Source organism: Oncorhynchus mykiss, chromosome 11, assembly GCF_057628025.1.
Source record: "Oncorhynchus mykiss isolate SJ-2025 chromosome 11, ASM5762802v1, whole genome shotgun sequence".
Lineage (NCBI taxonomy): Eukaryota > Metazoa > Chordata > Actinopteri > Salmoniformes > Salmonidae > Oncorhynchus > Oncorhynchus mykiss.
Window position 1 is genome coordinate 22,996,573 of NC_143032.1, and position 14,586 is coordinate 23,011,158.

At 42.4% G+C, this 14,586-nt stretch overlaps 1 protein-coding gene across 2 annotated transcripts in view; it reads left to right on the forward strand.

Moving 5' to 3' along the window:
- The window catches only part of tlcd4a (TLC domain containing 4a), a 28,517-nt gene extending 21,191 nt beyond the window's left edge, over positions 1-7,326 (forward strand). For both annotated transcript variants that reach the window (XM_090189752.1, XM_021620516.3), the window contains exon 7: positions 217-7,326. In XM_090189752.1, the coding sequence (XP_090045878.1) occupies positions 217-532 (316 nt within the window). In that variant the 3' untranslated portion in view covers positions 533-7,326. The remainder of the gene's footprint in view (positions 1-216) is intronic.
- Positions 7,327-14,586: the final 7,260 nt, after the last annotated feature.

Consider the following 14,586-nt stretch of genomic DNA (forward strand, 5'->3'; position numbering starts at 1 on the left):
CACTCATATTGTAATTATAGGTCATATTTCATACAAACCTGGAAACACTGGACAATTAATTTCATATATTGATTTCAATATATATGATTTTTTTGTTTTTATGTCCATCTGTGAGAGATTACCCTTTATATTGTTTGAATCCCATTAAGCCCAGAGTTGTGTTAACTTCAGTTTTTCTCCTCCTCTACTTCATTGTACTGACTGTCTTTCTTCCAGCTGGTTCTTTGAAGTGTTAGGTTACTCCAAGTCCTCCAGGCCCAACATCGCTAATGGGATGGCCATGGCCGTTGTCTTCTTCCTGGTTCGCATTGCCGTCATGCCCCTCTACTACAGCCGCATGTGGTCCGTGTATGGCACCGAAGCCTTCTACCGCGTCCCGCCGGAAGGCCGCGCTGCCTGGATCATCTCCAGCATCTGTCTGGATGTCATGAACGTCATGTGGATGCACAAGATTGCCCGCGGCTGCTACAAGGTCATGCGCTCGGCCCGACGACACAAAGTGGGGACACAGGAGAACGGAAAGGCTGAATAAAAAGCAAGAGGATGGTGGATGTTATGGGTAAGGAGAGCCCATTGAACCACTGTCCCCTTTTAGTGCACAATTCGATTAGTAACTTTACCTGACTGGGACTACTGTTTCAGTGTCAACTAACTTACAAAAAGCTAAGTCTTGCACTGACTGAATTTTATGGTAGTAGACGCAGGATATTGATGTGGACAAAGGGGCAATATCTTGGGCAGTGATGTGTATAACTGCCTCTTAGCAATACTTCCTGTGCATGGCAAATGTATTTTTCTGTTGCATTTTATCACAAAACAGCGTGTCTGGGATGAAGTCTGTTTTTCCCAAACGCTTCACCAAGTCGAACGTTTACTGCTTGTTCTAGACCATAGACTCAAATGTGTGAATGGTCCTGTGCTCCCCAAAACAACTTGAAGCACCTCCCTTTCATTTGGATTTTTATATACATTTGAAGTCGGAAGTTTACATACACCTTAACCAAATACATTTCAATTCAAGTGTATATAAGTTTAGGTTTTTCACAATTCCTGACATTTAATCCTAGTAAAAATTCCCTTTCTTAGATCAGTTAGAATCACCACTTTATTTTAAGAATGTGAAATGTCAGAATAATAGTAGAGCGATTTATTTCAGCTTTTATTTCTTTCATCACATTCCCAGTGGGTCAGAAATGTACATAGACTCAATTAGAGGTCGACCGATTATGATTTTTCAACGGCGATACCGATACCAATTATTGGAGGACAAAAAAAGCCGATACCGATTAAACGGACGATTTTTGAAATGTATTTGTAATAATGACAATTACAACAATACTGAATGAACACTTATTTTAACTTAATATAATACATCAATTAAATCAACTTAGCCTCAAATAAACAATGAAACATGTTCAATTTGGTTTAAATAATGCAAAAACAAAGTGTTGGAGAAGAAAGTAAAAGTGCAATCTGTGTCATGTAAGAAAGCTAATGTTTAAGTTCCTTGCTGAGAACATGAGAACATATGAAAGCTGGTGGTTCCTTTTAGCATGAGTCTTCAATATTCCCAGGTAAGAAGTTTTAGGTTGTAGATATTATAGGAATTATAGGACTATTTCTCTCTATACCATTTCTATTTCATATACCTTTGACTATTGGATGTTCTTATAGGCACTTTAGTATTGCCAGTGTAACAGTATAGCTTCTGTACCTCTCCTCGCTCCTACCTGGACTCGAACCAGGAACACAACGACAACAGCTACCCTCGAAGCAGCGTTACCCATGCAGAGCAAGGGGAACAACTTCTCCAAGTCTCAGAGCGAGTGACGTTTGAAACGCTATTAGTGTGCACCCCGCTAACTAGCTAGCCATTTCACATCGGTTACACCAGCCTAATCTCGAGAGTTGATAGGTTTGAAGTCATAAACAGCGCAATGCTTGACGCACAACGAAGAGCTGCTGGCAAAACGCACGAAAGTGCTGTTTGAATGAATGCTTATGAGCCTGCTGACACCATCGCTCAGTCAGACTGCTCTATCAAATCATAGACTTAATTATAACATAATAACACACATAAATGTGAGCCTTAGGTCATTAATATGGTCGAATCCGGAAGCTATCATCTCGAAAACAAGACATTTATTATTTCAGTGAAATACAGAACCGTTCTGTATTTTATCTAACGGGTGGCATCCATCAGTCTAAATATTCCTGTTACATTGCACAACCTTCAATGTTATGTCATAATTATGTAAAATTCAGGCAAATTAGTTCGCAATGAGCCAGGCGGCCCAAACTGTAGCATATACACTGACTCTGCGTACAATGAACGCAAGAGAAGTGACACAATTTCACCTGGTTAATATTGCCTGCTAACCTGGATTTCTTTTAGCTAAATATGCAGGTTTAATAATGTATACTTCTGTGTATTGATTTTAAGAAAGGCATTGGTGTTTATGGTTAGGTACACGTTGGAGCAACGACAGTCCTTTTTCGCGAATGCGCACTGCATCGATTATATGCAACGCAGGACACGCTAGGTAAACTAGTAATATCATCAACCATGATTAAGTTTAATGCTAGCTAGCAACTTACCTTGGCTTCTTACTGCATTCGCGTAACAGGCGGGCTCCTCGTAAGGCAGGTGGTTAGAGCGTTGGACGAGTTAACTGTAAGGTTGCAAGATTGAATCCCTGAGCTGACAAGATAAACATCTGTCGTTCTGCCCCTGAACAAGACAGTTAACCCACCATTCCTAGGCCGTCATTGAAAATAAGAATGTGTTCTTAACTGACTTGCCTAGTTAAATAAAGGTGTAAAAATATATTTTTGTAAATCAGCGTCCAAAATGACCGATTTCCGATTGTTATGAAAACTTGAAATCGGCCCTAATTAATCACCCATTCCGATTAATCGGTCGACCTCTACCCTCAATTAGTATTTGGTAGCATTGCCTTTAAATTGTTTAACTTGGGTCAAACGTTTCGGATAGCCTTCGACAAGCTTCCCACAATAAGTTGGGTGAAATTTGGCCCGTTCCTCCTGACAGAGCTGGTGTAACCAAGTCAGGTTTGTAGACATCATTGCTCGCACACGCTTTTTCAGTTCTGCCCACAAATATTATATAGGATTGAGGTCAGGGCCTTGTGATGGCCACAGCCATTTTTCCACAACTTTGGAAGTATGCTTGGGGTCATTGTCCATTTGGAAGATCCATTTGCGACCAAGCTTTAACCAAGCTTTTAATGTTGCTTCAATATATCCACATAATTTCCCCTCCCCATGATGCCATCTATTTTGTGAAGTGCACCCAGTCCCCCCTGCAGCAAAGCACCTCCACAACATGATGCTGCCACCCCCGTGCTAAACGGATGTGATGGTGTTCTTCGGCTTGCAAGCCTCTCCCTTTTTCCTCCAAACATAATTATGGCCAAACAGCTCTGTTTTTGTTTCATCAGACCAGAGGACATTTCTCCAAAAAGTACAATCTTTGTCCCCGTTTGTAGTTGCAAAACATATTCTGGCTTTTTTATGGCGGTTTTGGAGCAGTGGCTTCTTCCTTGCTAAGCGGCCTTTCAGGTTATGTCAATAAAGGACTCGTTTTACTGTGGATATAGATACTTTTACCTGTTTCCTCCAGCATCTTCACAAGGTCCTTTGCTGTTGTTCAGAGATTGATTTACACTTTTTGCACCAAAGTACGTTCATCTCTAGGAGACAAAACGCGTCTCCTTCCTGAGCGGTATGACGGCTGTGTTGTCCCATGATGTTTATACTTGCGTACTATTGTTTGTACAGATGAACGTGGTACCTTCAGGCATTTACAAATTGCTCCCAAGAATGAACCAGACTTGTGGAGGTCTACAATTGTTTTTCTGAGGTATTGGCAGATTTCTTCTGATTTTCCCATGATGTCAAGCAAAGAGGCACTGAGTTTGAAGGTGGGCCTTGAAATACATCCACAGGTACACCTCCAATTGACTCAAATGATGTCAATCAGCCTATCAGAAGCTTCTAATGCCATGACATACTTTTCTGGAATTTTCCAAGCTGTTTAAAGGCACAGTCAATTCGTGTATGTAAAGTTCTGACCCACTGGAATTGTGATTACAGTGAATTGTGAAATAATCTGTCTGTAAACAATTGTTGGAAAAATGACTTGTGTCATGTACAAAGTAGATGTCCTAACCGACTTGCCAAAACTATAGTTTGTTAACAAGACATTTGTGAAGCGGTTGAAAAAACGAGTTTTAATGACCTAGGAGGGAGGTTCCTTGATGTGCAGAAGGGCAAAAGACAAAGGAATGTGTAACATTGGGGAAAGTAGTGGTATGTGTTAATTGTAGGGGTGCCCATTGGGCACAAGTAGGGGTGCCCGAGGGGTCCAAGAAATTTGTGAAGTGGTTGAAAAACAAGGTTTAATGACTCCAAACTAAGTGTATGTAAACTTTCGACTTCAACTGTATATATTTTCTGGTTGCCTGAATCACAGAGGTTGAATATAAACATTTTGAACACAGAAGAACCAATGCAGGAAGTATTTCAGTAATGGTCTGTGTCATTAAAAAGCCCATGCTGCTGTCTGTCTGCTGAGGGAGGACAGGGTGTAGCAACTTCCCCTTTAAACCCAAACACAGTGTCTGTAAGAACTGGATGGACATCTACTGTAGTGCAATTAAACCTTGATTCCTTTCAGCTCTATCTCATTCACTCTCAAGGAGTCACTCTGAAACTGACCCAATGCTGAAGAAGACCTACCGTATATATCCTTGCTCAAATGGAATAAGGCCTCTCTCCACTCCATGGGAAAAAGGGAAAGTTAAAGAGGAAATGGATGAATCCATTCCTTATATTTGCCCAGCTGAGTTACAGATTTTGGGGGATTTTGAGTTTAAATATATTTTTAAAATATTTTTGTTTTACTCAAAAAGAGGACGGCGTCGGTTCATTTTGCTGGTATCGTCATAGGAAATGGCGTGCTGCTTGCCTGAGAAAGAGGATGTTGAAAGAGAACTTGAGAACGTGTCAGTTGAAGCGATAGCGAAATGCCTCGTGAGCATTGTTAGCTGGATTCTGACATTCTTCTCAGATTTGATTTGCTCAGATGTAATACATGAGCTTTTTGTCCTCAACATTTCAATAATTTGAGAGTTTAAATGCCATAATTTCATAATGTGTATGGTCACAAGTTGTTTTTCTCTTTCGAATTTACACACATACTGTCTGTCAACATACATGCACTGTCAACCGGGGCATGCTGTAATTAACTTTCAGTACTGGGTCTCAGATCAATATGAAACCAGAGTTTCCTCCATTTTTGGATGTGGGGCCATTGAGACAATATTATTGGATGAGTATGTCCCTTGTTCTAGGATCTTGGGGTAAGGAACTTCTTCTGAACTGTCTCAAATGTTATTTATTTTTTACCGGTTATATACTGGGGCAGCACGTCAATGTTTGTACCTACATATATTATTTAAGGAGATGTATGACAGAGGTATTGATGATGTACATTTATGAGGAAAAGCTTTCATGATACAGTGACATGCATTTATAATCAATGTTATATACCTGCTTTCTCACTGAGCAGTTGAGTATAGTGCGCACACACACACACACACACACAACATACGTGTACAGTCTTTGGAAAAGAGGGTGTGTCGTACTACATTAGTATTTTACTGACTGAATGACTATTTAACACAAAGGAGAATGATGACAAATGTTTGTGAGGATAAGGAACTACTAGCATTGTCCTCATCCAAATGAAAAGTAGACTTTTCAAAAACTTGTGTACTTGAATTTTGACTGTACTTTCATTTATATGGTGGACACAAATAAGCATATTTTTAATGGTCTGTGAAACAAAATAGGGAACTCAAGTCATCATATTTGGCCTTGTCATGCTCTCCAGTCTTCTTTTGTGATGGTTGCCTTTTTAAAATCAGATTTGAATTGCACAGTGAGCTTTTGTTACGGCTTTTCCAATGGAATGTCCAAAATATGTTCTCTCTACAGTGTTTGTTTTGATAAGCCCGCCTCAATGTAATTTCAACACATGTTCATTCTGAAAAGGATCGCATAATTATACACTATTGTGTGGGGTGGATTATGGCAATGAATGTACAGTAATCAACTATTTCTCAGTGAAACGTGTGCCAGTATAGAGCAGTGTTAACTGAAGCGCTATACATTTCCGTTGAACTAAACTGCACAAACCCTGACCATGTTCTACTGTCGTCTCCTCTCCTTATCAACTCTCCTCGATGTTCACTGATCTGAAAGGTTGGGGGGGGGGGGGATATGGTTACGGAGGGAGGGATTATGGAAAGGAAGCTATGGTAGAGTTTTGGTATATAGTCACAATGAGACCGTCAGCCCTCAGTACTGTGTGTTGTGGCCATACAGTCCGTCTATGGTTGTGGCGGTATGCTCATGCATGATCATGTTCCTCTCTTCACACACCCTCTATAAATGCATGTGGTATTGCATGGAGATCACTGTAAACAAATAGCAATTTTTATTGCAAGCTGTATTTTGTTTCTTGTTTTGAAATCCATGTACATGATGTCTAAACCCTATTAGTATTCTTCTGTACTTGTTGTTCATGATGTTATCCAGCGATGATGATTGTGAACATGTGAAACAACTGTGGCTAACACCCAGCACAGAAATATCCAATTAGGGAAATTATACTTGATAATAATCAGCACAGTTGCAATATGGGCAGTGCAAATACACATGAATACCTTAAGTCTCGCATTTTATTGTAATTGTGTATTTCTTCAAGTAATGGTCATGTTTATTAGTAAAAACCAATAGAAAGTACACACCACTGGTGATTGTACAAGATAGGCTTTCAAAAATACTAGTTCTCTCATTTTGCAAGTTTTTACTGAATGAAAGATGGGGAAATACATCCTACAGAGATGATTTAGTGAACTGAGCCCTGAATTGTTCCAAAAAATGTTTGGGTGATGGCTGTTGTTTACTTTTGTTGTTTGATCTTTTACAATACATGTCAAATCTGTGAAGATATGTGTTGCTTTTTTATGATTTGAATGTTTTTGTTTTTATTACCATGTTCCAAATGTAATGAAGATATGGGGTCCAATGTTCACCCAAAGAGAGAAATATACTAGAAAACACTCAGCAGCATCCCTGACCTGTTTGTGGAAAGGGAACGTTTACATGTTGGCAAAAACATGAACGTTTTAACATTTTAATTCACACTTGTTGTTCTTAATTTTACACACCTGATGCCATTTGCCTGAGTAAAGCAATATGCAGCATTTTAAGTGTCAATAAATATTCTGAATTTAATTGTTTTCTTACTGTCTGTTTGTGTGTTCTACTTTATGAAGGGGATTTGGGACATGAAATATTACAAATGAACATATGAGGCTATTGCCAAAACTTTTCTAAACCCAGAGGCCCAACATTGTATGACTTCTAGGAACGCACGCTTGTGAAGCAGACCAGAACGGGTTTGGGGTTAGAGAACTCAATGAGAAGTGGAAAATTCATCCTTAGTTAGGCACAACCTAGATTCAAGCCAATGTCTTAAGTAACAACACAAACTCAAAAAAGTTCTGGGACATTGTAAAGTCCATGGAGAATAAGAGCACCTCCTCCCAGCTGTCCACTGCACTGAGGATAGGAAACTCTGTTACCACCGATAAATCCACTATAATTGAGAATTTCAATAAGCATTTTTCTACAGCTGGCCATGTTTTCCACCTGGCCACCCCTACCCCGGTCAACAGCACTGCACCCCCCCCACAGCAACTCGCCCAAGCCTCGCTCCCATTTCTCCTTCTCCCAAATCCAGTCAGCTGATTTTCTTAAAGAGCTGCAAAATCTGGACCCCCACAAATCAGCCGGGCTAGACAATCTGGACCCTTTCTTTCTAAAATTATCTGCTGAAATTGTTGCAACCCCTATTCCTAGCCTGTTCAACCTCTCTTTCGTGTCGTCTGAGATTCCCATAGATTGGAAAGCAGCTGCGGTCATCCCCCTCTTCAAAGGGGGGGACACTCTTGACCCAAACAGCTACAGACCTATATCTATCCTACCCTGCCTTTCTAAGGTCTTCGAAAGCCAAATTAACAAACAGATCACCTACCATTTCGAATCCCACCATACCTTCTCCGCTATGTAATCTGGTTTCAGAGCTGGTCATGGGTGCACCTCAGCCACGCTCAAGGTCCTAAATTAGATCTTAACTGCCATCGATAAGAAACAATACTGTGCAGCCGTATTCATTGACCTGGCCAAGGCTTTCGACTCTGTCAATCACCACATCCTCATCGGCAGACAAAACGGCCTTGGTTTCTCAAATGATTGCCTCGCCTGGTTCACCAACTACTTCTCCGACAGAGTTCAGTGTGTCAAATCTGAGGGCCTGTTGTCCGGGCCTCTGGCAGTCTCTATGGGGGTGCCACAGTGTTCAATTCTTGGGCCGACTCCCTTCTCTGTATATATCAATGATGTCGCTCTTGCTACTGGTGAGTCTCTGATCCACCTCTAAGCAGACGACACTATTCTGTATACTTCTGGCCCTTCTTTGGACACTGTGTTAACAACCCTCCAGACGAGTTCAACGCCATACAACTCTCCTTCCGTGGCCTCCAACTGCTCTTAAATACAAGTAAAACTAAATGCATGCTCTTCAACCGATTGCTGCCTGCACGTGCCCGCCCGTCCAGCATCACTACTCTGGACGGTTCTGACTTAGAATATGTGGACAACTACAAATACCTAGGTGTCTGGTTAGACTGTAAACTCTCCTTCCAGACTCGCATAAAACATCTCCAATCCAAAGTTAAATCTAAAATTGGCCTCCTATTTCGCAACAAAGCATCCTTCACTCATGCTGCCAAACATACCCTCGTAAAACTGACCATCTTACCGATCCTTGACTTCGGCGACATCATTTACAAAATAGCCTCCAACAACCTACTCAACAAATTAAATGCAGTCTATCACAGTGCCATCCGTTTTGTCACCAACGCCCCATATACTACCCACCACTGCGACCTGTACGCTCTCGTTTCAAACTTGTCGCCAAACCCACTGGCTCCAGGTCATCTACAAGACCCTGCTAGGTAAAGTCCCGCCTTATCTCTGCTCGCTGGTCACCATAGCTGCACCCACCCGTAGCACGTGTTCCAGCAGGTATATCTCACTTGTCACCCCCAAAGCCAATTCCTCCTTTGGCCACCTCTCCTTCCAGTTCTCTGCTGCCAATGACTGGAACGAACTACAAAAATCTCTGAAACTGGAAACACTTAACTCCCTCACTAGCTTTAAGCACCAGCTGTCAGAGCTGCACCTGTACATAGCCCATCTATAAATAGCACAAACAACTACCTCTTCCCCTACTGTATTTATTTATTTAGCTCCTTTGCACCCCAGTATTTCTACTTTGCACACTCATCTACTGTCAAATCTACCATTCCAGTGTTTTAATTGCTCTATTGTATTTACTTCGCCACCATGGCCAATTTATTACCTTTACCTCCCTTATCTCACCTCATTTGCTCACATTGTATATAGACTTTTTTTCAACTGTATTATTGTCTCTGTTTGTTTTACTCCATGTGTAACTCTGTGTTGTTGTTTGAGTCTCACTGCTGTGCTTTATCTTGGCCAGGTCGCAGTTGTAAATGAGAACTTGTTCTCAACTTGCCTACCTGGTTAAATAAAGACAGTTCTTTCATGGTCTCAGCATTATAGTTTGCTGAGATAAATTCCTGAAGCTCCTTCTGATAGAAGGCCAGTGTTGCTGCTGAATTGCTAAGCGTTGCAGCTGTAGCAGTGCTGTCATGTGTCCTGCGTAGGAGGCGATCAGATGCCCTGCATAGTTTGTTAGGTAGCTCTTGGTCCGAACTGTGACAGAGAGAAACAGGCATAACAAGTGAAGCAAATTATTTGTCCATATGGGGGAAATGGCCAAAACCATTCTCATCTGCACCATGCTTGGCATGGCATGGGTTCTGTCGTTTGGCAAGTGCATTGGAGCTCACGCACAAAGTCTTTGAACAACGGAATGGATGTCGGTCATTGAAGAACTGAATTAATCAAATGTGGATGTGGCCGCCATGGCAGTAGGTGCATGTTCCTCGATGAGGTTTCTGCTTGCCCTCTCGAAGATTTCAGATGTGGATATTTTCTGGTTGACCATCACTGCCAGATCAGTAGGCTGAGACTGGATAATGCTAAAGCTGTGCTACATAGCATCATCATCAGAGTGATCATAGCCTGTGTCATAAAATTCAACAACCACACTTTGTTCAGAGGTAGGGTTGGGTTTGTTACCAGCGGGGGAAAGCTGGCCAGGATGTGCTCGAGAGCAGACTCAATGGTTGACATATGACTGTCCAGTAACTTAAGCTCCTTATGCATCTCACCGCGTTGAGATTTGTGCCCAGGCGATGGTGTTTATTGAGCAGTGGATCACAAGGGAAGTGAGACCAGTCATTAGACCTGGAGCTTTCTGAATAATCATTGATCTCTGTGGGAGACTCATCTGATGAGAATCCGGAGGCTTCGCCCTCAAAACGTGCAAGTTGAGATTTCAATGCTCTTGGTTTTAGCATTGAGGTCTAAAGCTGCTACCCGGTTGAGCATGTTCAGCTCCCAAGCAAAGAATGCAACATGTGTGCTCATCTATGGTTGGGAGTTGTGCTGCTGCCATGTTGCGTAGCTACCATGTTGTTGTCATGTTGTGTTGCTACCATGCTGTGTTTTTATGTGTTGCTGCCATGCTATGTTGTTATCTTAGGTCTCTCTTTATGTAGTGTTATGGTGTCTCACTTGTCATGATCTGTGTTTTGTCCTATATTTTTATTTTTATTTTATTTAGTATTTTTAATCCCCGCCCCTGTCCCCGCAGGAGGCCTTTTGCGTTCTGGTAGGCCTAAAAATTTGTTCTTAACTGACTTGCCTAGTTAAATTATTTTAAGTGTTCAAATAATACATTTTTACATAAGGGAAGTGTGTTCCAAGAAAAGGTAACAAAAAATGCCTTGTTTGTTTTGCTGAGTCTCATGTAAATCAAATCTAAATCAAATGGATTTATATAGCCCTTCGTACATCAACTGATATCTCAAAGTGCTGTACAGAAACCCAGACTAAAACCCCAAACAGAAAGCAATGCAGGTGATGAAGCACGTTGGGCTAGGAAAAACTCCCTAGAAAGGCCAAAACCTAGGAAGAAACCTAGAGAGGAACCAGGCTATGAGGGGTGGCCAGTCCTCTTCTGGCTGTGCCGGGTGGAGATTATAACAGAGCATGGCCAAGATGTTCAAATGTTCATAAATGACCAGCATGGTCAAATAATAGGTCTGGGACAGGTAGCACGTCCGGTGAACAGGTCAGGATTCCATAGCCGCAGGCAGAACAGTTGAAACTGGAGCAGCAGCACGGCCAGGTGGACTGGGGACAGCAAGGAGTCATCATGCCAGGTAGTCCTGAGGCATGGTCCTCGGGCTCATGTCCTTTGAGAGAGAGAAAGAAAGAGAGAATTAGTGAGAGCATACTTAAATTCACACAGGACACCGGATAAGACAAGACAGGAAAAGTACTCCAGATATAACAAACTGACCCTAGCCCCCCGACACATAAACTACTGCAGCATAAATACTGGAGGCTGAGACAGGAGAGGTCAGGAGACACTGTGGCCCCATCCGATGATACCCCCGGACAGGGCCAAACAGAAAGGATATAACCCCACCCACTCTGCCAAAGCACAGCCCCCACACCACTAGAGGGATAGCTTCAACCACCAACTTACCATCCTGAGACAAGGCCGAGTATAGCCCACAAAGATCTCCGCCACGGCACAACCCAAGGGGGGGCGCCAACCCAGATAGGATGATCACATCAGTGACTCAACCCACTCAAGTGACGCACCCCTCCTAGGGACGGCATGAAAGAGCACCAGTAAGCTAGTGACTCAGCCCCTGTAATAGGGTTAGAGGCAGAGAATCCCAGTGGAAAGAGGGGAACCGGCCAGGCAGAGACCACAAGTGCGGTTCGTTGCTCCAGAGCCTTTCCGTTCACCTTCCCACTCCTGGTCCAGACTACACTCAATCATATGACCCACTGAAGAGATGAGTCTTCAGTAAAGACTTAAAGGTTGAGACCGAGTTTGCGTCTCTCACATGGGTAGGCAGACCATTCCATAAAAATGGAGCTCTATAGGAGAAAGCCCTGCCTCCAGCTGTTTGCTTAGAAATTCTAGGGACAATTAGGAGGCCTGCGTCTTGTGACCGTAGCGTACGCGTAGGTATGTACGGCCGGATCAAATCAGAGAGATAGGTAGGAGCAAGCCCATGCAATGCTTTGTAGGTTAGCAGTAAACCTTGAAATCAGCCCTTGCCTTGACAGGAAGCCAGTGTAGGGGAGGCTAGCACTGGAGTAATATGATCAAATTTTTTGGTTCTAGTCAGGATTCTAGCAGCAGTATTTAGCACTAACTGAAGTTTATTTAGTGCTTTATCCGGGTAGCCAGAGAGTAGAGCATTGCAGTAGTCTAACCTAGAAGTAACAAAAGCATGGATTAATTTTTCTGCATCATTTTTGGACAGAAAGTTTCTGATTTTTGCAATGTTACGTAGATGGAAAAAAAGCTGTCCTTGAAACAGTCTTGATATGTTCGTCAAAAGAGAGATCAGGGTCCAGAGTAACGCTGAGGTCCTTCACAGTTTTATTTGAGACGACTGTACAACCATTAAGATTAATTGTCAGATTCAACAGAAGATCTCTTTGTTCCTTGGGACCTAGAACAAGCATCTCTGTTTTGTCCGAGTTTAAAAGTAGAACGTTTCCAGCCATCCACTTCCTTATGACTCTATGTGTATGCTTTGATTGCCTTGGTTAAGGCTTCGGAGGCTTCAAAATAAAGTTACACTTACCATTGGTTCCAACCCGTCGTGCTTCGGGGTTGAGACTCCCGCCTAAATATGTATCAAGGTCCAGGCTCGAAACTCCCACCAAGATGAAGCTATCTGACTGGCACAGTCAAGCGTGGACTGTCAGTCTCAGCTCTGGTGGACTTGGTCAAGTGAGGACCAGTAGCGGAATCAGTGGAATGGTATCAAATACATAAAACATGCGTTTTATAGTGACAGGTCACGTTGGTACAGTAAGGGTGTGCTGTGACTGTAAACATCTTGGACATTAATAAGCAACTCAATCACATAGTGTGAAGAGGAAGGAGTTCCCATAGGTCATTGGCAATCCATTTAAAAAATGAAAGAGAACAATTGATTTGATTACAAACCAGGTAGTTTGGGTACTGGATGCTGATTGGCTGAAAGCAGTGGTATATCAGTCAATACCACAGGGTATGAGTAAAATGACATGTTTACTGTTCTTATTAGGTTGGTAACCAGTTTATAATAGCAATAAGGACCCTTATTAATAATTAAAGCCTGAAGAGGTGTGGTATATGGCCAATATACCACCAGTAAGGGCTGCATCCAGGCACTCCTCGTTGCTTTCTGCATAAGAATAGCCCTTAGCTGTTGTATTTTAGCCATATACCACACCTCCTCTGGCTTTAATTATAATTTACAGTAGGAAGGGGACCACACACTAAACCATCTTTGGTAGGACTACTGTTTCGCAAACAAATCCCCTTGCATCCTAAATAACTACTCAATATTATTTATCAATTAGTCAGTCAGTCACAATTTACCCATGATACACCACGGCTTTGACGCTCACAAATATGGGCTATGACTTTGTGGCTGGACATCCTGAGGGGTTCATGCTGATTGTATAGAGATTGTGACAGCCAGATAAGTGGCGTCCCTTGAGAAGGCAAGAACAAGATGTTTGTAAGGAGAAGTGCAGTATTATCATAAGGAGACATATACTTGGAATATGAAGGAAGAGGCAGAGGAGATCTCAGAGAGAGAGGGAGGAAGAGAGTGAGCTTGAGTCGGTTAAAAATTGCGGGAAAAGGGGAGATGGTTTGTTAAAGAAGAATGGTAGAAAGTGTAAGCAGAGTGAGCTGAAGACAGGAGGAGAAATGGAAGGGAATGAGGTCGAAGTATCGGAGGTGGTAGTTGTGGTGAAGTTCTCTGAGGCCGAGGCTTGCACCCAGGGTCAGGATGAAGATGAGTCTGTGACAGTAGGAGTGAAGTTTTTGGAAAAAGTGTACCCTTGCCTTTTGGCTGATCGCTTTGTGGTTTCAGGGTGGGTGAAAACAGAGTTGGGTGCTGTGGAATCGGTGAGAGTAACCAGAAGTGGTCTGGTGATAATTGATTGTGTTTCTGCTGGTCAGAGGGAAACGAATGGGGGCAAGACATTCAAAAAATGTTGCTCTTAAGGAAAGGGTGCCATTGAAAGGTCTGATTACTGGGGTAGCAGTAAATGTGTAAGTTGACCAACTGAAGGGTAAGATTCCCGGTGTTTGTGATGCTCGTCATTTGGTGCGATGCAGACAGGGTGCTGTGAGTGGTGAAACATAGTCATTGTCTGTTCTTTTGAGTTTTGATGTTGAGTCTTTGCCCGACAAAGTGATGTTAGGATATATATAGTTGAAGTCGGAAGTTTACATACACCTTAGCC